The following is a 27,701-nucleotide window of genomic DNA, read 5'->3' as shown; positions in this document are numbered from 1 at the left end:
TGACAAAAATTAAGCTTGGCAAAAGTAGTGACTTTTATTTACAATTGCATGTATCAAGATTACAATAGAAACACTAATGATATCATCTGAACAAAAGCAATGATTTATTGGTAATGGCAATGAATGGAATAGTGACAGTCTCTGGCGAGAATCAAGCAGCCATCCAGGAGCTGTAGGTCTGATTGCAATGTGGTCTTCCAGTGTCTTTTGTATCTTAGTGACTTTCTCCTTTTTTGCCAACTACCTAGAAAAACAAAAATAACTTTATATGTACATCTTACTGATTTAGAAATATAGGTTATTTTAAAATAATATTACAAAATATTAATTGGCAATCATCTTTAAAACCTGGTATTAATTTTTATCCCTGCATTTCTTTGGCATGCATATTTCCATTGTTGAAACAAACTGTGACCCTCCCTCTCCTTCCAGCCTCAAGGAATTAAAAATAAACCACATGCAGGCTATTTTTGGTATCCCACAATGTTTTAAGAAAAAATGCAATTTTTCAAAACAAGGTTGACAGTTTAGAGAAGTTAATAAATAAAAAGATGATGCTATATGAGTGAAACATATTTGGCATACTATTTTTAGACAATTAGAAATCAAATGTCAAACACAAATAATCTAGAATTAAAAGAGTATGCTAAACGTATGTCTTCATGTCCAAGATGACAGGTTTCTAGACATTTCTCTCAATATGTAGACATGTAATAAAAACATTAAAAAGGACTAATCTTGCTTAGTTTCTATTTTTAAGAAACCCTGGTTACTATAAATGTGCTATAAAAAATGTAAAGAATAAATCTTGTTTCTGTCAATGATTAGAAAAATTGTCTATTAGAATGTCTATTAAAATGTCCTAGTTGCTATAAATGTGGCAGCATAAAAATATAAAGAATAAACTTGGTTTCTACCAACAGTTCTATAAAAAAAAATTCTCGGGAAGATTCTAAAACTACGTTCTAATTGAATGAATTACTTCAAACCTACAGTTTATCATAAATATATTCTCATAGTAAAAATGCCTCTAAAGAAATCTACCCGCAAGTTATTTATTTGTACATAAAAATATGTCTATACACATTTGTAAGTATTGAAATTGATTCTGTTCCACATGGTAGTGTCTGAGTCAAGCAAAACTCAAAAAGGCCTTCAGTACATGTCTGGTCTAAAAATAAAACATGGCTGGGTCAATGTCTTTCATGGGAGAAGATTGTAAAACCCCTTCCACTGAATGCCCAGTCACTTAATGCTAGAATTGCTGTTTTCCCCATCTCAAGTAAGATCACTTTTATTACTTTAAAAGAATTCCTCTCTGATCCAAGGAAACCATGTGTTAGGAAGTCCAAAAAGCCAGACAGAGGCTAAAGAAATAGTCTCAGAAAAGAGTATGTAGATAAGAGAAAGAAATTCAGGTTTTAAGCACCGAGGAGTCTTCTTAAAAAAGAATAGGGGCTGGAACCATTTGTATCACAAACAAAATCAAGCAGATAAACACTGAAAGCATTATTGATCATTGTATCGCTTGGGAACACGCAAAACACAGAGCTATTAGATTAAGCAAAAGAAAACAAAATGAACGAATATTAAAAATTAAAATTTTAGCAGATGTGATCCAGTAGAAGACACATATCTGCATACTGTTTCACAGGTTGATAGCTCTCAACTTGCCAATGTGTATTCTCTGTAAAAAAAAAGAAATTTAACATTCCAATATAGATTTTCCTACCCCAAATGTAAAGCTCTTTTATTTTGAAGTCTTTATATTAACATAACACCTCAGACAAACAAAAGTCTAGGTACATCAAAATTAACTGTCAATAATATGTATTCGGTAAAGAGTCCATTTTCCTTCTGTTAACAGTTTAAGCCAGCCTAACATTCAGTCCATAAGTCTTTCAACTGGCCTTGAGCTCGCTTGTAGGCAAAGCACAGGGGACACCCACAATTAATGAGCAAAACGACTTCTAGGCTACAGTTCCAATGAGAAAAAAACAACCACATATCTCAACTACAGCCTAATCAATATATTACACTAGTACTAGTATAAAATAACTTGAAGAAACTATTTATATTTGGCTTCCAAAATGATTCTACAGTTCCTAAAAAATAAAATTTAATCTTCAGATTAGATTAAAACATTATCCAACAACTAGTTAAATCCGAAACCATTTACAACAATGTAAATTTTATTGCAATATTATTTTGCAAAAGGTAGTACAAAATTAAATATGAGACAGGAGAATGTAAAAAAACAACAAAAAGTTGGAAAAGCAACACAGTATGGTAATTTTTGTTATGGTAAGCCTAAAACAAAAACAAAATAAAAAGCCAGTCTAGAAACACAACTAGAATGAGATTTGAAGAAAGAGATGCCTGAGGAAATCTAGGTAACAGTAAGGCTGATCCAGATGACAGAAGCTGTAGAGATCTTGCACCAACAATGATGAGAACATGGGAAGGGTGAGAGCAGATAGGTGCAAGATGAGCAGAGAAGCAAGGAGGGGAGTGGAGTGAGATAGGTCAATCTTTATATTACTTCATTTTTAAAAATCTTCTGGTTTTAGTTCATTTGAGTTGGATTAAAAAAGCTGAAAAATAAACAGACAGAAAAATTACAAAAATAGCTGATACGGTGAATGGCCAGTTTAGAAAGTCTATTTTTATTACACTGATAGAAAACCTGCTCTGCTTTTTGCATGCACCTCATTCCCTAAGAAGCAGAAGCCCCTTCAATTTTGTTCATTTTTTAACTTATCTTTTATTACTTTTGTATTAAAATAAAGCAATACATGTAAAGAGCATATTTTAGCAAAGAAAACATCTACTTCCAATTAGGATGGCAAGCTTTTCATGCTGCAACACAAAGAATCCATTGACAATAGCAAACAGCCTAAGTGTTTATTATAATCTGTGCACAATGCCTATAAGAGCACAAACCAGACAAATGGAAGCTGTGTTCCAGTCCACCAAATCTTAAAAGTATAACCTTATAAAGTTGGAACAGCATGCAAGGTGGTCTAAGATTTCTATCCACATCCAAGATTCATTAGCATTACCTTAGCTTCTGTCATCTTAGTGAAATAAGGAGGTCAATGACATTCTGAAAACTAAAATTATCTAGGAACAACTCATATGATATAAAAATGTTAACTGAAAATGCTCAATAATTTTATTTTATCATGCATTAAACCATTTTATATAATTCTTTACTACACAGCGGTATCAATATTTTCTTCTCTGTGCTGATAAAATATGTACCAAACCTATTTTGAAATTTTAAATTCTAATTACTATGCATAACCCTTTTAAAATTCAGACTGACTAAATAAAGGAAGAAGGGCATTACTTGCTTTGTCCTGGAACGAGTCCTGTTCCTTCCCACTTTGATGCCAAGTTCCTATTTTCCATTCTACCTAGAGTGCCCACTGCTATCTTTTTCCTCCATCCATTTCTACTCCTAAAGTTTAGTTCAAGGCCCTCTCCCATCACACGTTCCCGGCCGTCATTATGAAGAAGGAAATAACACTGGGCTGGGAAGTATGAGGATACTCTATGGAGGAAGAGCTCTGAACTAAGCTTCGGGTCCATGACTGACTTTGCAAACGTTCAGGTATTATCCTTCAAGAACATCAACTCGCTATGGACAGGATCATGGCTGTACCTAGCACAGTACTACAAAGACAACAAATACCACACACTTATCTATTATTTCCCTCACTAGAAACCAATTATTTTAATAGGCAACTCTCTAAAAGGACCAAACTGGCCAATTTCAGTTAAACATAAACTAATTTTATTGTAATTTTCCTACACTGAAGTTGACTTAGCATAGTATTCTTTTAAAAAATGAAATTAGCTTACTTTTGATAAATAACCCTATTGGACAATAAATTACACAAGCAAAACAAATCTCACTCAGAAATTATTAAAAGGAAATGTTATGTAATATTAATATATGTAAGAAAACCATTCAACCAATTAAAACGTATCAAACATTAAAAGCAAGGTACAAAGAAGACCAGAACACCAAGAAGGAAGTCCATTCATCACAGTATTAAATTATTCTCACAGCAGTTCTCAGCATGGCCCAGGCCGGAGGTCCCTGAGAGCTTTTCAGGTAGTCTTCAAGCTATAAGTTATTTTTATAACAAGGCTACACTGGCACTTGCCTTTGTACAATGGAGTTTTTGAGAGGCTACATAACCTGAGATAGCAAAACTGACTGAATGCAGAAACAGATATGATAATGAGAGAATTCTACTGAGCTAAACAGTAAAGAAATTTTAAAAGTATAAAACAATGTTCTTCATCTCACTGAGCTGGTTTTTGTTTTGGAAAATATATACTTCAATTTTAAAATATTATTTGTGTTAACGTATGATGAGTTTATTATTTGTAAATAAGTATTTTTTAAATTTCTCAGTTTTAATTTCTTAAATGGTAAATATTAGGTAAGTATAGCCCACAGAAGCAAAAGCTCTTATTCGTCCTCAAGAATATTTAATAGCGTAAAGGGGTTCTGAGTCCAAAAAGTTTGAAAACTATTGCTTGATAGTAATTTTAAATAAGGTAAAAAAGTATTCAGTTAAATGAACACACAGTCAAATTATAAAACAAACACAAATACTCTCAAGCAAGAAGAGTCTACCACCTTTGTTATCCTAAAGACAGTCCACAAAAGGTAAGTCTAGTAGCCAAAAAAGAGAAAAACTGGTCTAGAAGAGGTGGGATGGGGGATGTTAAAAAAAAAGAAGTGGAGACAGATTCTTAGGTGGACAGCTGTTAATGCACATTAGAAAAACTAACAAATGGCTGCTGGTAAGAAGACAGACAAGATAAAGGAGTGCTTTCTTAGACTGAAAAATGGAACTCCAACAGCATCAGCTAAGGCAAGAAGCAGGAAACTAGAGCTGAATTAATGGTATGGGAAATAGTAAGACAGAGTAATAGAGCTTATGAAAGTATTAAGCTAAAACAAACTATGCAAGTAACAGTTAAAGCTAAATCCAATGGCATTTAATTCAAACAGGCAAAGTAACAAAGCAGGCAGCCAAAATGTCTTTGTTGCTCACACATTTTTCCAAGTACAGCACATTTCATATCATAAAAATGTAGATGTTTAATCTCTGCTTCTTCTGACCTGTCATTATACATACAGATGTCAAACACTTAACATGACAGATCTAAGTACATGATTGTTCCTACAGCTCCCAAAAGTTAATTATACTGTGAGACAGGAAGATGGCACTTGTAAAAGGACTGGTTAAAATATCTATAGTCAAGGTTATCAATTTTGTAAAAACAGAATACAATTTTATAAGGTCATCCAATGTCGTGCAACTTTATGAATTTTTCTGTAATTGCATTAAAATTAGATCTGTGGCTACCATCAAAAAGAATAAAAGTTTTCAGGATGTTCTGTGGCTCCAATTCCCCCAACAGGGGTCAAAGAGTTAAGCGGAGTGCCTCTTCCTCTAATCATGGGAAACCCTAGGGAAACTCTTTCTCTTTTATAATCATCTCAAGTTCTAGACTGCCTGCCAGATGCAGCCACCAGGAACTCGGTGATAACTACCTCCCTATGCTGCTGCACATTTAATCTGTGTGCAGCACCTGCATTCTGTACTGACAAAGCTCTTGGTGGCAAGTCTATGATCTGTAGTTGTATATTTTAAGAGTCACCCTAAGGAACTGTTACCAATTATAAGTAATTCCACAAATGTACAAATGTTCTAATTCCTAAAAGTCCCATGTACCATATAAATTCTTTGTAAATCTCAGGACTGTGTACATAATAAATAAATAAATAAATAGGCATATGCCTCTATTCACTAAAAATTTATTTGCTGAAATTTGTTCTTTCAGCACATAGTTTGAAAGTTAGCATCTCAGTGTAATAAAACTGAGTCTATTGTTTTGTATTAAAATTAGACAAGTTATTTTAAATATTTTCATCAGAAACAATAATCCAAATCTTAATATCAGTCATTCTTAAAAACTCACTAATACTAATGATTTCACTTACTCCCATTTTTCCATTACTTCTAACTACTTTCCGTAACCAATAATTTCTACCTTCTTAGTTGGGTGTCATTCATTAACAGACACTATCAATGGGATTTGTCATTGTTTTTAGAGATTTCTTTTAGTTGGATATCTAAACTTGATTAGGAGAACTTACTGTTCTAGTTTAACCTTATAAAATTTTATAACATGACAGGATTTTGGTATTTATAAAATAATTTCTTTACAATTACATTTTTACTTCCCTAAATTCCATTTTCACACACTTACTCGTTTGAAGTCATTCATGTTCGTTGCCTGGACAGGAGTGCCAATGAAAGTGAAGTACGAAATTCTCGTTGTTTCTTCTTCACCTTGATTGGACTGAACGAATATCTACCAGAAAATAGTAATAATTTTTACAGTAACAATTACAATCCTTTCTTTCATAAAAATGTTTTTGGTTTAATGAATTTCCTTAGACTACTAATACATATACCTTTGGCTCTTTGCAAGGATTAACCCAAATTACATTTAGACTGTACTCCCACAAGACTGTTAATTCTGCTGCTTGCCCTGCTACTCCCATCTATTCCAGGGATGTCAGGGCAACATACCCATACACGCACGTTCTTGACAATTTAGTTTGATGATATGGAGGGGTCATAATTAAAGTTTTTACAACAAATGTTGAAAGAATATGAAATTCACTACTACAATTGGCAGAGTGCTGTTGAAATTTTATAAAAATTACAGTTGTTCAATGAAGAATATTTCTGAAGTTATATTCTTTCTGATATTCACTCATTCAATTACCCAGAATACTAAAAGGAAACACAGTATTGGAAATCAGCTCCTAGAACTACACTATGCCCTACATACTTTCTTCAGCTTGACTATACTTTCTATTTAAAACCCCCTCTTCAGCATGTTAGACAAGCTTTACTCATAGGTCCTTTTCCAGTATACTGGATTTATTTTTTAATTCGCTCCATATTTGAGAACACAATACTCTAGATGCTGTCTACTTAATAATACTGCCTATCTTGATTTGGACAACACACTGCTTGCATTCTCAGGTGACATTCATCAGTCAGTCCATTTTTGTAGTTTGTATAGGCAACCACAGATTCATCTCAAACTGAGCCGATCAATTAAAAACTCTAAGTCTATAATTAGAAGACTATTAAACCAGCTCTCCATTTATTTATTTGTAATGCTCTTTGAATCTAAGCACAACTATTTTTATATTTACTGCTTTTAAAATTCATCCACCTACTCTGATTAGACTTTCTGATCAAAACTGTCATTTCAATTTCAATTTTACAAAAAAAAAAAGTGACAGGCACGCTTTCTGTGTCTTAACTGAAATTCTGATTGAGATAGGACACAGTACATAAAGACTGGAGCCAATCATGAAATAACTATGTCCGTGATTCTAATGACAGAAGAGACTGCACCAGGATCTCTGGATTGAAAGGGCTTTTCCAATAAACAACTGCCTTCCTTCAACCACTAAATAAAGCAAAAGGTGTTATTATGAACACATGCCATAGCATTCTTCTAACTTACAAAAACCAAATTCATTCCACTAAAACAAAGAAATCACATTAGTTTGGCATGGCTTGTTCTTTTCCTTTTCCAGGTGTTCTACTATTCTACTCTAACCCTCTGTCCCTTCCTCTGAAGGACTGAGTGGGCAGTAGAGAACACATGCTGGGTTTCAATACCAAAATTCACAAAAACAATTAATAACTGCTAAGCAGCAGCATACTTCTGAATATAAATTAACATAAAATTATCTTTTCAAAGTTTTTCACTGAGATGACCACTACATTAAAAACTCAGTATTCTAGAAAAGTACACTGAATTTTACAAATGTATCACTCATTACCAGGTATGAATAATAAAGCACAAACATCTTCAGTTTAAGTATAAATGTTCTAAAATAAACTTTTAACAACAGTTGCCAAGTATATATCAAATAAGTAAACTGACAAATCCACAAATTTTAAAAATATCAACTTGTCCTTCCCTTAGGATACATAAATTAAATAGAAAATTTAATTAGCTCATTATACATTTTTACTCATTTCAAACCAAGTGGACAAATAACTACTTGAAAGGATCATTTAGAATCACTAAACATAGCATAAATTGTCATCCATAAACCCATTAATTGTATCTTAATGAAATACTACTTACAGTTACACTGTTAACATTCTGAAACTTAACATAACGAAGTGGGACAATGCCATCTTCTTTAATATCATCCTCTGTTAGTTCCAGAGCTTGAGTTGGTTCACTTCTTTCTGCTTCTTCGAAATCCATAGATCGGGGTAGATTGATAAAAATTTTTACGTATTTAGGACCCTGACCTATAAAATGGTAAAACAAAATGCTAAAAACCAAACATATAATATTTTCTCCCCTTTATTATTACAATCATACTATACAGCCACATAACACACATATGCACATATCTACATACATCTTTAAGAATTCTAAGAAAGTCTGAATATTGCCATAGCCATTTCTTGGCCTGCTGGCACCATACACCAGGAATTCTAGATTAAAACACATATATACATATGCACCGGCATAGAAAAAGTTCTTGCCCTCAACTACAAAAGACGTACTATGTAAATGTAATACTACTAGTGAGGAGGTATAGGGAATGTAGCAATGGAGCCTGACAGTATATGCAGGCTAACAAGTTTCATAAAAAACAGTAACATTTGAGCTGGGTCTTACAGTTGCCAACAATTAGCACATTTTGTTGCTTAAGAGGAAAGCATTATTAGTGACACCATTAGCCAAAAGGAGATTATACAAATTGCCAAATTTCATGTTAGGAATTAGGATGTGCTCAGTGGTAAAATCACATTCACAGAATGTCAGTCCCTTTAACTTCAGGATACAATCTAAACCCGTATTTTCCGGCTGATTAAACAATGTTAAAATATTCACACTGCTTAAATACTCATTTCTACAGCATTTGCTTTTATAAATATTTTGTATTGCCCAGCCAGGCGTGGCTCAGCGGTTGAGCCTCGACCTATGATCCAGGAGATCGCGGTTCGATTCCTGGTTACAGCACATGTCCAGGTTGCGGGCTCCATCCCCAATGTGGGGCATGCAGGAGGCAGCCAATCAATGACTCTCTCATCATTGATGTTTGTATCTCTGTCTTTCCCTCTCCCTTCCTCTCTCTGAAATCAATAAAGATATATTTATAATAAATAAATAAATAAATAAATAAATAAATAAATAAATAAATAAATTGTATTTTCAGAATAAAGACACAGTTTCATTTTTAGGATGCTGGTTATTTCTTCCATTCAATTAAAAAACAAAACCAAAAAAAATCTAGTCCCTACTCTGTCCTCCTTCTCCCACTCCAGCCCATCCTAAGGATGACAAAAACAACAACAACAAAAGACACCTCCACAGAAACAGAAAAAGGGGTGGATGAATTAAGGAAAATTCTTTATTTAATAAAGAGAGAAATTCCAAGCCTGTGCACTCATGTTTATAACATCATATCTGTAAAGAATATGAATCTATTAAGACGGCACAAATAGAACCTTAGTTTTATTATCTGTGATAGGAATTTGAAATAAATATCTCCCAGTTCTGATCCTAAAAAACGGCTGCTTCGAATCTAGAGTTTTAGAGTCACAGTTGGAAGAACAGGTTCACTTGCTTTTAGATTAAGAGGAAACTTAAATTCTAAAATTAAAAACTTTAGAAATAAATCTCACATTATTTGCCCATTCACTTATATCTTTGCTTTGTTCCAAAAACAATTTTCTTCTTTCCCCAAACAAGGAATATCTACCTCTCTTGAATAAACAGAGGTAGACCTACTAATAGGTCTACAGATCAGAAAGTTACTTTAGAGAAAAACTGTCCATTACTTACCATTATCTGGCCCTTGAAATTTCATTGAATAAAGCTTAACAGGTTGATTGAATGCCACAGTAATAAGTAGCTGTGAAGAAAAGAATAGTTTCATTTTAAAGGGGCTCCTGAACACCTTGAACACACACACAGCTAAGTACAATTAATTCAGAGGCAAAAATTTTTTATTCATCTAACAAACCAATGTAATATGTAAAATCAGTAAGTTAAAATTACTTGATTGGACTGACATTTGAAAAATACAATCACCTCTTATTCATATAAGGGAATGACAACAAAAAATTTAATGGAATAGTTAACTATAATTATGCATAAGAACCTAAGGTCTTGTGACCAATAAACCAGCAAGCAATCTGCTTTCTAAAAACTCAAATAAAATTCCCAAATTAAAATAAAATTTAAACTATTTATGTTAGCATATAAACTTAACGTTTTCTAGAATGGTTTATTTGTCAAGTATCTACCCATGTCACCTGACAATTTGGAGACAATGCACAGGTTATGTGGAGAGACTAGCCCTCAAATGGACTCAACTTGATCCAAAACTCAAGAGAAGAGGATCCTTACAGCTCTATACTCGCCTCCAACCTCAATCCTTAACTTATTTGACTAACTGAATTTGGAAGGCCACATATGGAAACAGATACAAAAGAGTCACAATGCCCCTCTCTCAGAAACTCGGACTCATTCGTCCACTTTATCTTCTTCCCAGCCAAAATTGTGTCTGATGTAGGAATCTATTCTTCTACCCTGGGAAGCAGATTTCCCTGGCAGGATGACTTCAGGAAAGCTATAGCCAGTCCTGCTGATAGGCACCATCAAATTATATTTAGAGCACCATTTATAAGGAACACAGTGTGAACAATATTCTCAAAGCTATTCAGTAAGGTAGCTCTAGCTGGAGCAAAGAAAAGGGGGTTTAGATTTATGGTTTTAGAATCATTATGGTATGTCTGCCTAAGAAAATACCTAGACTATATCCTTTAGTTATAGAAGTACTTTTTATACTTGACCTGTAAGAGTGTCAAAAAATAATAAGCATTACATGTTTAGGGACCTGAACCACAGATGAAAGGGAGATGAGAGTAAAAGCTAGAAACAGATCAAGTCAGCAAGATCAAGATACCCTTAGCCAGTGAAGAATCATTTAAAGAAGAAGCATGATCAGATTTACACTTAGAAAAAAATAACTTTTGTGAACATGCAGGATATGAACTGGAATGGAGACAAAGCTGAGTCACTGGACTAGAAAGTAAATTAAGGAAATAACAGTCAAGATGAAGACGGCCAATCAAGGCAGCACTACGCTACTTCCTCTGTGACCATAATGCAGGGAAGCACAGGGAAGCACAACACAGGTTCACATCTGGGAGAGAGGACTGGACATATAGGGAATGCTCATATTTGGTGAATAAAAAGTATGAAAGGCAAGGCAAGAATGAACAAAAGGACTAAGGAGTCATGAAAGTTCACTCAGCAGTGGGGCCAAACCCAAGAGTTCTGCGATTCTCCCTAGTGCACCCGCAGTTCACACAGAAAGAGAGAAGGAGATGGGTCTGCATGTTGAAAGGACAGGGGTCAAAGAAAATCAAAGTTTAAAAAAGGAAAGGAACAGTGGTCATCTGGGAAAGAGACACAAAACCATGAGGTGGAAACATGATAGAGAGACAAGAGCAGGCATTAATACTGAAAATCAATACAGCCTTAATTCAGACACCCAGTTACCTGCTCATCACAATCCGATTCCAAGAAGGTCATGTCTTTTCGCAAACAGTTGTCAAATCCATGCTCATCACTTTCATTAAGACATTCACAGCCAGCTTTGTTAATAAAAGGCATCAAATCCATCTGAAAAAATTAAATCAAGACTTTAGGCAAAGAATTTGGATTTGGTACAAAAATCTTAGTAAAAAACTTAAATATGTGATTCTCTCTAGATCAGGTAATTTTGGAGAAAATGTCTTTCTCTTCTAAAACAGTGATTAAAACTTGAATAATAATCCTTTCCTTTGAACTTCTGAGATTCACCACTAATTATTAGAGCCAAATCTAAGCTTAGCCCACTTGATAAGTTATCAGAAACCAAGTCCTTAACACTAAGATTGTAATATATTGACTGATACTTTTGTAATATTGGTATTTACAGTGGAAAATATGCAAATTAAAATATCTGTAAGATCAGAAGAAAGCCTACCTCCCTGTTCTAGTGGCCATGGATTTCTTAAACCTATATCCACGAAGACCTTAGACCAAAGATACTAGCACTCCATGTACCTACCTCCCAGCTACAACAAACACCAACTCATGCCCACTCCTATTTCATCTTTACCCTGCAAACAGTCCCCAACCATCCCCAATTATTCTCAAGTAAATCTCAGACTTTTTTCATTTCACTCATGAATATTTCAGTGTACATTTCTAAGCAACAAGAAGCCATTTTTTAAACAGTCCTCAATATCATCATCACAACTAAAATAAAAAATAATACTGTCAAAAAATATCGTCAAATATCAGTGTTTAAATTTTCTCAATTGTCTGAATAGGTGAAGGAATAAAAGAAAAAAATTCCTAAATTGTCCCCCAAAGGTTTTATATTTGAATCGTTATAATAAAGATTAAAAAAAAGTACAAAGACTATACTTGGTCAACACGTCTCTGAAAATCTCGTCTTTTAGTCATTTAGCCTATAGCTTTCTAATATTCTGAACTTTAACGATTCCCTATGGTGTCATTTAACATATTCCTATATACCTGTTAGCTAATATTGTCATATTTTCAACACTATGCGCCAAGAGATGTGATGACAGTGGTGGTCCTTGTCTTGTTTCTGACTTTAGTGGGAATGCCTTTAGTGTTTCCCCATTAAGATTTTATCGAATGCTTTATAAAAAATGGGTAGTAAATTTTGTCAAGTACCCTTTCTGCGCATTATGAGATCGTTATTTTTCTCCTCTGGACTGCTGGATTTTGTTTACTAATATTTTATATAAGATTTTTTTACAACAATATTCCTAACTGGAACTGGTCAGTAGCTTTCTATTTTGGTGAAAACTTTATCAGATTCTGGGATCAATGTCGTACTTCAAAATTTCAAAGTTTTCTCTCTTTTTATATGGTCTTAAGTAGCTGCAGCAACACTAGGCTACCTGACCTATAGACCTTTAAGGTTTGGTAGAATTCCCCTGTGGAGCCATCTTGGTCTTTATGGAAGAGCTCTTTTACTACTTTCTTTATTTCCTCTATAGTAACTGGTCTATTTAAGCATTCTGCTTCTAATAGAGTTGATTTTGATACACTGTATTTTTCTGGAAAAATATCCACTTCATCTACTAAACAAGGATAATTTTTAATGTTTACCAAGTATTACAAATTGTCAGTTGCATGTTCACCTTTCTATCAGAGTCTTCATTATATTTTTAAATCGAGAGACACTAATGCATGTATAAACAGTTCTGAAAGACTAAAGGAAATTTTTTTATATGTCAAATAATTATCAATATGATAATAATCCATTAGAATATATCCTAATTATTCATGTGGTAGCCTAAATGTTTCAGAGCCAAAATGCTATTTTGTATTACATTAAATGTTACATTACACTAAATGTTAAATATATTAGTATAACATATTGTAGCTAACTGGAAAAGTGGGGGAAGGAGGTAAAAAAGGAGCACTATAGAGCAAAGTTCTACTGTTGGAGAATTATGCTGAAGTTCATAGTATTTGCCTTGGAAGGGTAGTTTTAACAAAATCTTTAAAATGTTTAGTTCTTCCATCCTACTGAGGTGCAGCTTCAATACTATATCTCAGATTACAATCCAGGCACGAAGACAACATTGTCGTCACACTTCCAATATCTTAATGATGAAAATAAATAGATGAATTATTTTAAATAGATTTTAGATTTATGTATCATGGGGCACACAAAACAAGTACTACATTCAAACAGTTGCATTAAACTGCTTTTTATATCTCAAACAAATGGACATTATATGGTATACTTGACATAACTGCCAACAGACATATTCTGACAATATGCAGTGAGAAATAAATATCACCTATCTATGTAACAACTTGCCAATAATGAGGAAAGAGTCATGAGAAGCAATCAGACAGATCCAGACTGTGGGACAATCTATAAGACAGATGATCTAGACCTGTGCTGTACAACAAGATAGTCATTAGCCACATGTGGCAATTTAAAATTAAAATTAAAAGTAGATATAATTTAAAAGTTCAGCTCCTCAGTTGCACTAGTCACATAACAAATGCTCAATAGCCCCTTGTGCCTAGTGGCTACTATATTAGACTGGTGCTGGCTTAAACTTTCAAAACAGGTAGTCATGAAAGAAAAAAAAGGCAGAGAAAAGATGCTAGACTAAAGAACACTAGAGAGAAAACAGCTATGAAGTATATTTTGAAGATAATTTAGGAAATTTGAGTGTAGGCTGTACATTAGAAATACTGTAGCAATGTTTAGATATCAAGATGGAGCAAAACCAGCAAAATATTTACAACTGATGTACATAGGTGAAGGGTGTATTGTGTTTGTAGTACTACTCTGTCAACTGTTTTGTTTTTTAAATAAGTTTCACTTTTTTTCTGTATGGGGGAAAAAATCCAACATGGGATACACGGAAAGTTACAAAAACCTTTCCATTCTTCAGGTTTTTGGTTAAAGAAAGATCTACTTACTATACAAATTAGGGTCATTTAATGTCTGATTGATTTTAATAAATGATGACAAATTTATAGACCAAAGCTTACAGTTCTGAACTCAAAACACTAGAATATACTAATAAGCCTTAAGATTCAGAACATGTGCAAATGCAAGTTCAATTCCGGACTGCCTCACATTCAAACTTCGGAAAAGAAAGACTTGATTTAGGGAGCATGAGGGGAACTATTTGAGCCTATACTATGTACTCTTAGCAACTTATGAGAGAGAAAAGATATAATGTTTCAAATTTTCCCAACTTCAATAAACATTTTAAAAAATAAAGTCCACAAACACATATATCCTTCACCTATGTTCATCAGTTGTAAATATTTTTATAAGTTTATGCTCACAAAAATATCTTTTACTTCTGAATAAGAATCTATTATGATTCTTAACCTTCTGAATATCTTTTGCAATATCTCAAACCTCCCTAAAAGAGATACATGTATTTATCTCACTCTGGCTCAAGTCAAAGTAGAGTTTCAAAACTATAGCATGTATAAAATAAATAATCATATAGCCTCTAGGTATCAAAACATAATGACTAAAAGTCTTTATTCCAAGAAACCAAAAATTTTATTTAAAAATTGTCAATTCATTTTTGTAATGCTTATAGTTAACTCTACTTAAGACCCAGGTTTTCATTCAATGTCTCTTACTCCCATTACGTTTCTATTTGTGTTGTGGGACAAATGTTTTTTGGGAACACATTACCAGTATTAAATATTTAATAACCCTGTTCAGATCTAAATAATTCAAAACTTTTAATGTCTTGATTGACACCAGATGGGAAAAAATGAAAATGTTTTAATAGCTTTTCACATTGTATTCATAACATTTGCATGAAAACAAAATTTTTTTATTTCTTAAAACTTTATTTTTTCCTGCTTATTTTCCTACCTGAGGCCAAACACTGATATCACACTTAGCTGATGTGTAAAGAAGTATCCCTGTAGCTAAGCAGCAGGACTGTTGTGTTCTTAAGATGTTTTCATGCAAACACACTTAGTAATAAAGGGGAAAAAAATACAAAGATGTAAACACAACAATTAACAAGCCAAATGATTTCCAAAATTTTCCAAAAGGTGTCACAACCCTGATTTACACAACATGTCCATACTTTCTAACCGGATATTACAATTTCAAATTATTATATAGTTCTATTTAATATAAATATGAATTATACTTCCCTAAAATAATTAATGTCAGTACCACGTTAGTCACTCTTTGAAGACACAACCCCACCAAACCTACACACACACACACACACCTCTCTCTCTCTCTCTCACTCACTCTCATATTTCCTAGACTACAGATTCTCCTTATTCAGCATTAATTTAAGGGACTTACAGAAAGGACTTGTAGCCCCAGATCTGCTTTAATGTACTCGATATACACATTTTCATATAATAGCTTTAATTTGAGGCAACACTTTTTTTAAAAAAGTCATTTTTTAATCTGCCAATATTAGTAACTTTATTTACCAGTTTGCATAAGCAAATCAGCTATCATAAAGTGCTACTTCTGAATTTTACTTACTTCCTGAATAACTCTCAAATATAAAGATATTACATTATAACTATTCGTATTAGTTTTCAAAAATTTTAAGTCCTTAAGTCTTCAAGTTATTATTTAGAATAATAACTTACTCTTAAACCAGAAAAACATATCCAAGACTCAAGTCATATTTTGTTCTAAAACAAAATCAACTAGCACATTACTTTGGGGGTGGGGCGTATTCCTAAAAGTCCTAAAATGGCTATTAAAATAAAATAGTTCAGAAAACAGATTTTTAAGTGACAAAGGAAATTAGCAGGAGAAATTCAAGAACAGTTTGCGATGAGGACCAAGGTCATAGCACACATAGCACACACACAGACAAAGCCCAGTCAGCCAGTGAGTTTACTTTTAAAGTTATTTGAAAGTGTTCCGAACTAGTAAAAGATAAAACATGAAAACACAGTCAATTTCACTTTAACCAAATAATGGCAAGTGGAAGATATATCATGATCTCACTTGTAAGTCTACGTACATAGCCTTTTGGAATATCTGTGTCCTCATTGCTTCCAGGGTCATTTTCTAAGTGCTGCTTGATTTTTTCTTCTAGTCCCACAGCATCTGCTCCTTGATACTGATCAATTCTCACTTTGTTTCGAAAAAACAAAAATGTAGGCGTTGCTGATATATTGTTGGTGGCAGCTGTTCCCTAGAATTGGCAAGTTAGATAGCATAATGAATTAAAACTAATCTTAAACAACTTTGAGTTTTTACTCTGTATCTCTACGGAAGTTAAATATCACAAATATGGATTAAAGACATGTAAAATAATTTATTCCTAATTGCTACTTAAGAAAAAGGCCAATTCCCTAAATTATATTATATTATTAGCTTTACATCCACAATGAAGAACAGCCTTGTATTTCATCAGTTTTAGTGTTAAATACTTCATCCAGCAGAAGAGTTAGCTTGCCACAAAAAAACTGCTTTACAATACCAGATAGCTCTCTCATAAGTACATACTGTTTCCCAAATGGGTATTAACAGGTCAGCACAAACCACTGGTGCTAGGAAAAAATACACGTCTGAAAATAGTAGCCCATCTGACCAGGAAAGTAAGGTAACATCCTTTGCATTGCAATCCTCACTCATTTCTACTCATGCAGAAATGACTCCTGATCTCCCACCAAACATACTACAACAGTTATCTTTTAAAATTCTGCTCCAACTCCATAATTATTACAAGACTAATTAAGGAATGGAACTTAATTAATAACTACCGATTCATTAGAATTGTAAAAGAAACAGTAAAGCAAGTGTGTCACCTTGTTCAAATACTATGAGCATGTATCACCATATCATTTACATAAAAAAGGCATAATGTTTACATAAAGATGTCATCTCTAAACCTCATTAAAAAAAGACATCTTTTAGAACAGTGCTGTCCAAAAGATATATAATGTAATACACAAATGTGAGCCCTATATGTAATTTAAAATTTCCTAATATCCACGGTAGAAAAGAGAAACAAGTGAAATATGTAGCTACGGGACAGCACAGCTCCAGAAGACAGCACTTCCAGATCAGAGATGGTGAACACTTAAAATTAGAGCCAGTACTACAGTCTAGTAGTATGTACATAAGTACTAAACAATGAATGTTAATATAGGGTTTACACTAACCAAATTCCCACAATACTGACTACTTTTCTACACTCATAAATGTAACAAAGCCTAAAACATAAAAAAGAGTAGCTACAGTGCTATCCCTTAGAGCTAAAAGCTATATTTTCAGTGTTGGAAGGAACAACTCCTCCAAATTTCTACATATGAAAATGCAGAACTATCACACAGCCATTCCAACTAGGTAATCAGGACAATCTACCTACAGCACTGTGGCTCAATCAAAAGTAACCAACATTTTAAAGTTTCTGCTGAGTATGCAGCTTTGGAGCTAAAATTCCAAATTGGTCAATGCAAATCAAACTACAGAGTGGAGCAAAAGTTGGTTTACAGTTCCAATGGAAAATAATACAATAATTAATAATACAAGAATAAACTCTGTGCTTTGTGCACTCACAACTGTAAACCTACTTTTGCCACAACCTGTATAATCAAGAATTTTCTGCTATGACTTACTAATCAGCCAGTGCTTCTGTAGTAGAAGATATTAACTCTAGATCTGAAGAAAATAAAGAAACGTAAAAAAATACAGAACTGCCGGGTGACCTATTAACTTAATAACATATATTAGTTTTATATCAGAAAGCTACTAATATAAACAAACTCAGAAGCAATTAATAATTGAACTACACTCTTAAGTAGTGCAGTCATAATGGACATTTATAATAATCATCAACATAACATTTTCTTATCTTCAAAGGAATAAGTTCTATATGCAGAAAAAGATAAACAAAGGATGATATTAATGTTGAAATTCAAACCAATTTGTAAACAACTTTTTTCCAAAAAGGGCTCCTTTCCCTTACCTGACACTGGTGTACATCTACTTCCAAGAAAACTGCCTGTGGATACTTATTACTCATAGTACTGAATGCTGGGGCAATCCTTAAACATGGTCCACACCTATGAGAAAGGTAGAAGAGATACTTGGTAAAATAACACCATATATTGTACTACTTTATACTCTAAAGAACTTGTGTCAATTAAAACATAAAATAAAATAAACTCTGCTCATTCTGCCTTTAGACTTTCCAGTTCTTTCCACTGGACTATTTAGATATACTTGCATCAATACCACATTGTCTTTTTTTTTAATTTTTATTGATTTTTTTTTTTTTTAAGAGAGAAAGGAAGGGAGAGGAGAAGGAGAGAGTGAGTGAGAGAGAGAAACATCAATTTGTTGTTCCACTTATTTATGCATTCATTGGTTGATTCTTGTATGTGCCCTGACCAGGTGTTGAACCTGCAAACTTGGCGTATTGGGACAATGCTCTAACCAGCTGAACAACCTGGCAAGGGCCCTTCTTTGCTTTTTCTTATGAACAGCTATTTTTATTTTATAATATTAAATAAGTTGTCACAAATGAAGCACGTCTTTAGGCTATACAACAATATACTCATTCCTGAAAAATCTCCCTTCTGTAAAAGCATTCACTCTAAAATAGAGAGCTTATGGAAAAAAATAAGGTTGAGGAAAACCACTTAAAACCACACAATTTTGTAAAAATATCCCTTAAAAAACTCAGTAACTAGTACTCAGGAAATACTTGGGCAGCTAGGCAGATGGCTCAGACACTAGAGGCTACCTCAGGGGATATTTAAAATGAACAAATCAACCAACTGGAAATGCCCACTTACAGGTGCTGTGAAATCCAGAGGAAGGCGGAGCTTTCAAGCCTGTGGAGCTGCCATTAAGGGAGGGAGGGACAGGAGGAAGTGCAACTCGAGAATGAAGCCTCTGAGGGACTGAGCTGGGTGCTCATGTTTAGTTTTATTAACTTTCACTTTCTTAAGATAAACCTGAAAGGGAGCTGGCCTGTGTGGCTAGGGGCTTTTCTCCTTCCTGCTAAAGGTTCTATTTCTATTCCTGTTCCTCACTACTGAGGAAAAATAGAATATGAACCTCCACAACCTCCGCGTGACACTGCCATCATTGCTCTATTCACCAATCACGTATGAGCTAACTGGTATTGAAGAAACACTTCTTGTAGCTAACCAGACTGTATAAAACAAGGGCTACCTTGCAAATAACTGTTCCCTTTCAAAACTTTATCTAGATATTTTCTTTAATTTTAATTAGCCATCATAGATAAAAACTTTAGTCAAAAGTGAAAATAAGTCATAGAACACAAAAGCACAAATATTACCTGGCAGCTTACTTTCACACTATAATAATTCAAATGGATTGATTGGTTCTTTTAAGTAAGATGTTTGCCTTGTTTATCATTAGTATTTGAGTAAACTTAATTTCCATTATTGGCTGAGCTCATAAACATTTTACCTAATTTCTCTGTATAAAATGAGATTCTCTAAGGACCTTTAAATCTATAAAATAGATTCTCTAAGGACCTTTCCCATTTCTAAAATATTATGCCCCAAGTGTGCCTGAATTTCAGGACTGTACTTTTTCTCTTGTGCAGACCTTGACTCATAGCCCTTAGAGAGTAAACAAACGCAGGACCTTTGAACTTGTTAAAAAGAGACCACAGACCATCTAGTCCAGAAGTTTAAAACAGGAGAGATCTTTTTCTATCTCTGAACCTCTCTTTCACTGAAAGCTTATCTGTTCAGTCCAATGTGCAAAATGGATATTTAAGAAGACTGTTATGCTTTTTTAGAAAAAGAGAATACAGCAGGCAACCTGCTAGCTTTCTGCAATTCGTAAAGAACCAAACCCACAAAACAAAAACTTTTAAATTGACCTAACCTAACACAATTATTTGATAAATGAGTGAAGACCAAAAAGTTGAGTGACTTGTTTGACATCAGACACTCTAGTTAATGGCAGGACCACAAGTAGAAGAGTTAACTCCTAAATCCAGTCCAAAATCAGCTTTTTCTGAAAGCGCCATGTTAGGGTCTTCTTAACACGTAAGTTTTTGTTTACAGTCATAATATAAATTCTATTTCATAAACTTGCTGTTCCCCCCTATTTGCCAAAGTAGTTCAGTGCTCTACCTTGAAGAATAACATGCATAAACACACTGAGCTAGTAAACAGGCAAGAAAAATGTATAGGCTTTCTGAAGGCATATTTTAAAAGTTTATTTTTTTCTGCAGGGTATAACTTTAAAATAGGTAATTTCTGGGTGTATTATATTTACTAATGGGCAGGCATAATCATAATCGATTCTATTAATAACACAAGATGCCTAGCATTCACTGAACACTTACTATATGTTAAGCAACTTACAAAAGCCATAAATTCATTTAAGCTTTACAATTCCTCATTTTAAAGACAAGAACGACATACAGTGTTGGAATTTGATCACAAAACCCAACTCTTAATTGCTATTCCAAAAATCCAAAACAGTGTCCTATACAGTACTTTTTTGTTATTTCTAAATTAACTGCCAAGATGAAAACTACTTATATGCCCCTGAAAGGATAATATTATTTTTAAAAGGTTCAAATCCAGGCAAAAATAATTTGTACGGTTAGAATTCAAGAGTAATGAGAAGGGGCCTGCAGGAAGTTGGGCATCAGGGGATGATTCTGGAGTGCTGGTGTTCGTTAAATATATGTAACCACTCTGAAAATTTATCAAACTATACACTTTAATGATTTGTGTGTATTTTGGTATGCATGTTATATTTCAATTAAAAAGTGTAGTTTAAAAAAATTTCTGTATGTTCCTTAGGGCCTCACCATGCCTCTAGTAATCTTACAGCTACCTACCTCACTCACTAATTTTATCTGCCTGGTTCCTATGGACTGTTGGGTTTGCTAACTCAGTGCTACAGTAAGCTACCTTTGGCCCACAGCAACTTTGCTATATATAATTAATACAATATACATACAACATATTATTTGGACAATCTACCATAGCCATTAGAACTCAATATCCTAATACACATTAACGTTCTTCTTGGATAACAATAACACCTAACCGACTACAAAGTAACACCTGCTTTAAGACAATTGAATACATAGTAAACACATTATAAAAGTGATACATTCATTAATTCAGGATAAAAATCATTCACACTGAGTTTTATGGGGAAGAAAATGTATATTCTTTTAACACTGGAGCTTAACCACCAATAATAACAACAAAAACGACACTGCTTATAACTGCTAAAATGTATCTGGGTATATTTAAGAAGCATAGCATATAATTCACATATATAATTTTATTCTCTAAACAATATGATTAGGTTTCATGTTATTATTTCCATTTAATAAGTAGGGGGGAAAATGCCAAAGAGTGAAATGAATTGCCCTTGGTCATAAGATTAGTCCTGCAGGCAGAGCTGTAGCTAAATCATACAAAGCAACGTTTACTGAAAAATGTTGGGCTCTGCAACACACAGAGATAAACCTGCATTTCTCTTCTACTTAGGCTGGGAAGAGCAAGGATAGTACTCAATTCAAATAGTGCATTCAGCAATGGGACTAAAGTTCCTTAACCTCTCTGCGACTCAATTTCCACATTTGTAGAATGGGGATAATTTCATTATTTTGAAGATAGAAAGAGTTAATATAAATGCTTAAATAAGGCCCTTACACAAGTGAAATAATATGTAAAGACTATTTTAATTGCTTTTAAAAATACTGAAGAAGGATGTGAGGACAATTCACTGGGGAAAAGACAGGTGTGGTGTTGTTTTTTTTCAACAAATGGTGCTGGGAAACTGGATATTCACATGGAAAAGAATAAAGTTGGATCCTTATTTTATACCATATACATAAATTAACTCAAAATGGATCAAAGACCTAAACATAAGAGCTAAAACTATAAAATTATTTGATGAAAACATTGAATCTTTATGGCACTGGATTTGGCAATGATTTCTGGAATATGACATCAAAAGCACAGGCAACAAAAGAAAACATAAGCTGGACTTCATCAAAATTAACAACTTTTGTGCATCAAAGGACATTATCAAGAAAGTTAAAAAGCAACCAATGGAAGAAAATATTTGCAAATTATGTATCTGACAAGGAATTAATACCCAAAATATATAAAGAATTCCTACAACTCAACAACAATCCAATTTAAAATGGGCAAAGAACTTGAACAGACATTTCCCCACAGATAATTTTTAAGAATGGCCAATAAGCACATGAAAAGACTCTCAACATCATTAGTCATTAAGGATACACAAACCAAAACCCCAAAATGCCACTTCCACCCATTTAGGACAGCTATTAAAATATAAAGAGTGATAATAGTATATGGAGAAACTAGAACTCTCATGCATTGCTGGTGGGAAAACAGTTTGGTGGTTTCTCAAAAAGATAAACATAGAATTATCATCTAATCCAGCAATTCCACTCCTAAGTAGCTACCCAAAATAACTAAAAGCAGGGTCAAATGAACCCTTGCACACCAATGTTCATACTGGTAATACTCACAATAGCTAAACATTAAAAACAACCCAAATGTTCATCAACAGATCAAAAAACAATATGTGGTGTGTATGTGTGTGTGTGTGTGTGTATTCCCCAAAAATGTATACACACACTTTGAAAAATTATAGAAGCAGTGTTTATTAAAATACATTTCATTTTCAAAATTGAGGTGTCAGCTGTTACAGTGTATATATGTTTTTTGGGATACCCTGAGTGAGTGTGTGAGAGTGTGTGTGTGTGTGTGTGTGTGTGTGTGTGTGTGTGTAGGATGGGAGGGCGGAGATTGGGAGTTACTGTTTAAGGGTAGAGTTTCTGTCTGAGAAGATGAAAAAATTCTAGGAAATCGATACTGGTGATGGTAGTACACACACTGCTGTGAATGTACTTAAAGCCACTGAACTGTACAATTAACAATGGTTAAAATAGTAAATTTTTTGTTACATATATTTTGCTATCAAAAATACTGGAGAGCCACTGAAGATTCTTAAACAGAAGAGTGACAATCTACATAGTGTTTTAGTAAAATTAATAGACAGGACAGATAAAGCATGGAAGTGAAAAATAAGGAATAAGGGTTAGAGTAGAATTGTTAAGGAAATGAAGTAGGTGCTGGAGAAAAGTATGTTCGTGGCCTAAAATGGGGCATTGACTTTGATCTAACAGGTTTCTTACATGATTTAACTGGATATAGTTAGATGTTTGAGGGTCTAATATTGATGCCCATCTATGTAAATCTGGAGTCACAGTGGCATCAAGTTGGTGTAGAAATGTACTAATGGCCAAAATGTTAAAAGAACTTTAAAGGCAAATACAACCGTATCATATTTGTAAGTACTGCCTAATACTTTTGAATTTAAAAGTTACCTAAATTAAACCATTTTATTTGCTCTCAGTTTTTACAGAGAAAAAAAAATTTTCATCCCACCAAAATGCCTTTTTAACAGTAAATAATAACAATACTTTACCAATCAATGTCTGCAGTTATGTTTATGGTTAAATGCTAATATATTGCTAATGGAGGTGTTTTTTTAATAGCAACATTTCCCCACTTTTCTCACTTCATTTAATAACTTATTACTCTGTCATCTCTCCCTCTGCTATGGTAAAGGGGTGGGGAAAGAAGAGTGTATCCTTGAGGGATAAAAATATAAGTGCTCCCATTGACTAGAATTAGGAAAGTGAATAAAGAATGAGATTCATTGTTAAAATCAAGTCTGGCATAGGTACTTAACAAGCGTACAAGTATTACCATATATTAAGGGCACAGACATTACAAAACTGCTACATCTGGGAAGTCACACTCATCAAATTCTGCCCTTCCTTTTAGACGTATCTTCATATACGAAATCTCCATCCCCTTCAGTTTAGTAAATGTCAAAGTCCACACGTCAAATGTGCACTCTATTCCACCATATAAAATTCAACGTACTGTCCCCTTTCAGTTCTGTGTGAGAGAGACTGGCCCAAAAATAAGTCCTAACTTGTCTTCATCTCTACCTGCATCCCTCCCATCCCCTAAAACTATCTAATCCTAATGCCACCACTTCTACACTAAACATTTATTGAAGCCTGTTCCATAGATATGAATCACTTGTTGCTCTGGGATGCAAAATATTGCCTTGCTTATATAGTTAGCTGGACAATAACACGTATTACATAAACAGTGGTACCCGCAGCATATTTCTCTTAGTGTAAGTGTTAATGATGTCAGGGGGTCAAGGTGAATCCAGCGGAGACATCTAACCCTCCTAGCTAGGCACTGACACACATACGGGGAGGTCAGTGAACACACACCCTCCCTCGGTCTCGGTTCTGAACGCCGGGTTCAAACAGGCCCCTCTCACACAGGAGCACGGTACCCAGCCAGTATGGAAGACCCACCAGCTCTGCGACCTATAAATCATGTTCAGATTTACGAAAGCCAGTGAACACCTTTTCAAGATCCCTGTCGTCTTAACCATCGGGTAAAAAAAAAAAAAAAAAAAAAAAAAAGGAGTCTCTTTGGCTAAACCCAAACGTCTGGACACCTGTCTCCTACCTGTCCTATGTACACCTACTATAATTTTTGTGTTCACACGTGCAAACGCATACAGAGGGAAGCTTATGTTACAAAGTTACTAACCAAACGAGAGACAAAAACGTTAAGAAGTTAAAAAGTATCCTGACCCAACATTAATTTAAAATGCATCAGCTGCTAAGCACTACGCGGATTAGCTGGACAGCCCCATCTGAAGCTTCCAAAGGCATTACAGACATGCAGGCGGTGCGGAGTATCAAAGTGTTCGGTAAATTAAGATTTCAGGGTTTCTAGGGTGCAAGTGACAGCTGGCTTCCCGGAAAGAAAGGGACCGACGCAGCAGGGGCGGATGTAGGAGGCTCCCCGACCAGAAAGCACAGGGGCGGGCCACCCCCACGGCCGGGTTCATCTGAGGATTCAAAATGGGCCGGCGGGTGTCTCCTGGGCTGGGGAAGGCGGGCAGCCTGGCCTCCGTGCGCGCCAGACTCCCCCAGGGCACAAATCGGGGCTCAGACCCCAGAGCCGCGGCCTAACGGGGCAGCGGCCTGGAGCTGCGGCCAGCGCCACACTCCGGAGGACGAGACCACAGGGGAGCGTGAAAGGAAAGCATCGACGGACGGACGGAAGGACGGACGGAAGGGGCCCCCAGGGCTCGGGCCGGGCCTCACCCTCGCATGGTGAACTTGACCACGGCGAGTCTGGAGCCGGCGCCGCTCAGCTCCGGCTGGAAATCCGGGTCGCTCCCGACCGGCTTCACTCCCACCATTCTCAGAGAGCCCGGAAGGGAGGCAGCGACGCCACCGGCTTCGAAAATGAAGGAGAGGACGCCCGGGAGAGGAAGGGGGGATGCTCAGAAGGCCGAGGCCTGGACAGAGGCGGCGGCGGTCGCGGAGCGGCTCCCGGGGCTCTCCGTGCCGAGTCACGCCAGAGAGCCGAGCGGTGAGGAGGCGGGGACGGGAAGGGGGGGAGGGAGGAGGCGAGGGAAGGTGAGGCGTGCGGCCCCCAGCAGCCACCGCGCGGCAGGGCCGCCGGCGCTTGCGCAGCTTGACGTCATATCCGCGCCGTCCGTTTTGGCTCCGTCTGTCCAATCCGGAAACGCGAACCGTGGCCCCGCTCACCACCGAGGAGCCTGTCGCTGGCTGGAGCGGCGCAGGCGCAGGCGCAGGCGCAGACCCGAGCGGTCGCAAGGTCACGTGCAGAGTGCGACGCAAACACTCGCGTATTCTTCCGCGGTTGCGGGACCCGAGCCTCATTCCCCGGGAGGTTTTCGGGGTGAAAGCGTGGAGACGGAACCCTCTTTCCTCCGGGTTCGCGGCGACTGCCTAAGGTCTTAAGCCCCCGCCCCCGAAGCACTTCGAGGATAGTCTTGTCGCACATTCAGGACGAGTCGCCCCACTAGGCAGAATAGGCTTTAGGAAGTTATTTACGGATCTCGTAATACGGGGGCGCGCTCTGTGGAATCATCCAGAAAACAGTTACGCACTTTAAGTTGTGTCAAGAAGGAAAGAAGGAAGGAAGGAAAGAAAATAAGGAAAAGACAACACTGCCCCTCTGTTAGGGGCTCGCAGTGTAGTGATAGACGCACACGGTCGTTACAGTAACAAAGACGTTTGCAGAGGAAACGGTGGAGACGAACAGCAGCGTGGGGCAGGGGAAACTTTGCAGGGGGTGTGACCCCTGAACTGTCTTGACAAAGAAGGGGGGGGGCGGACGGGGAGAGGCGACGGGTATTCCCGGCGAGCAGGGTCCCGAGGGCTGATGGTAACAGTAGCAGCTGATAGTTAACAAATTATGTGTCAGATAAGATACAGGCTCATTGTGCATAGTAGCTCGTTTAATTCTTACAACCACCCCGGGAGATAGGTGCTGTTATTCCTGTTTAGACGGGTTTTGCCCGGTGCCCAGTCCTGGGAAGAAGCGCAGCGCGCGTTCGCGTTGAGCAGTCGGGGCAGCCGGCTCCGCGAGAGTCAAACCGTTTGCGTTTGGGCTTCGCTGGGGAGAAGAAACTGGAAAGGAAGGTAGCAGTCAGATCATGACTCGTTAAGAAATTTGTATTTTAACCTGAAGGCAGGAGAGTAATCACTGCAGGGCAGTTTTGCGATTTCGGGCGTCTTCGGGTAAAGCCTGGGGGCAGCCGTGGGCTGGATGGACGGCGGCGGGACCAGCTTCGGGGGTTATTCCAGCGGCTGCGGTGGAAACGAAATGTGTCTGAGAAGCAATTAGGACGTAAGAGCCGCAGGGTTCGGTGGCCCTTTGGACCAGTTTAGTGAGATGGCGGGAGGTGACAGAGGAAGGGGTCTGCAGAAACGCAGATGCTTCAGCCTGAGGCCGTTGGCGGAGTGAAGGTGCCCGAGGACAGCAGGAAGGACGCCTCCAAGACTAAAGAAAAGGAGGAGGTGACAGTTACAGACTTGCGAGTCATTGGTTTGGGTGATCATTGAAGCCCAAGAAACATGAAAAGAGAGGCCTAAGGGTGCTGCAGAAACATAAAATAATTA

General features: G+C 36.1%; 1 protein-coding gene across 1 annotated transcript; it reads right to left on the bottom strand.

Moving 5' to 3' along the window:
* Positions 1-9: 9 nt before the first annotated feature.
* On the bottom strand, positions 10-26,247 carry TXNL1 (thioredoxin like 1). The gene is made up of 8 exons (XM_081150204.1): positions 25,872-26,247; positions 18,639-18,735; positions 16,686-16,859; positions 11,659-11,781; positions 9,934-10,003; positions 8,215-8,387; positions 6,301-6,405; positions 10-244 (listed from the first exon to the last, which is right to left on the bottom strand). The coding sequence occupies exons 1-8, from the start codon at positions 25,967-25,969 to the stop codon at positions 215-217; spliced, it is 870 nt and encodes a 289-aa protein (XP_081006330.1). The 5' UTR covers positions 25,970-26,247; the 3' UTR covers positions 10-214.
* Between the last annotated feature and the right edge of the window lie 1,454 nt (positions 26,248-27,701).

The sequence above is a fragment of the Miniopterus schreibersii genome (assembly GCF_964146895.1).
Source record: "Miniopterus schreibersii genome assembly, chromosome: 10".
In the NCBI taxonomy this organism is placed as follows: domain Eukaryota; kingdom Metazoa; phylum Chordata; class Mammalia; order Chiroptera; family Miniopteridae; genus Miniopterus; species Miniopterus schreibersii.
This window is presented reverse-complemented; position numbering and strand designations above follow the sequence as displayed.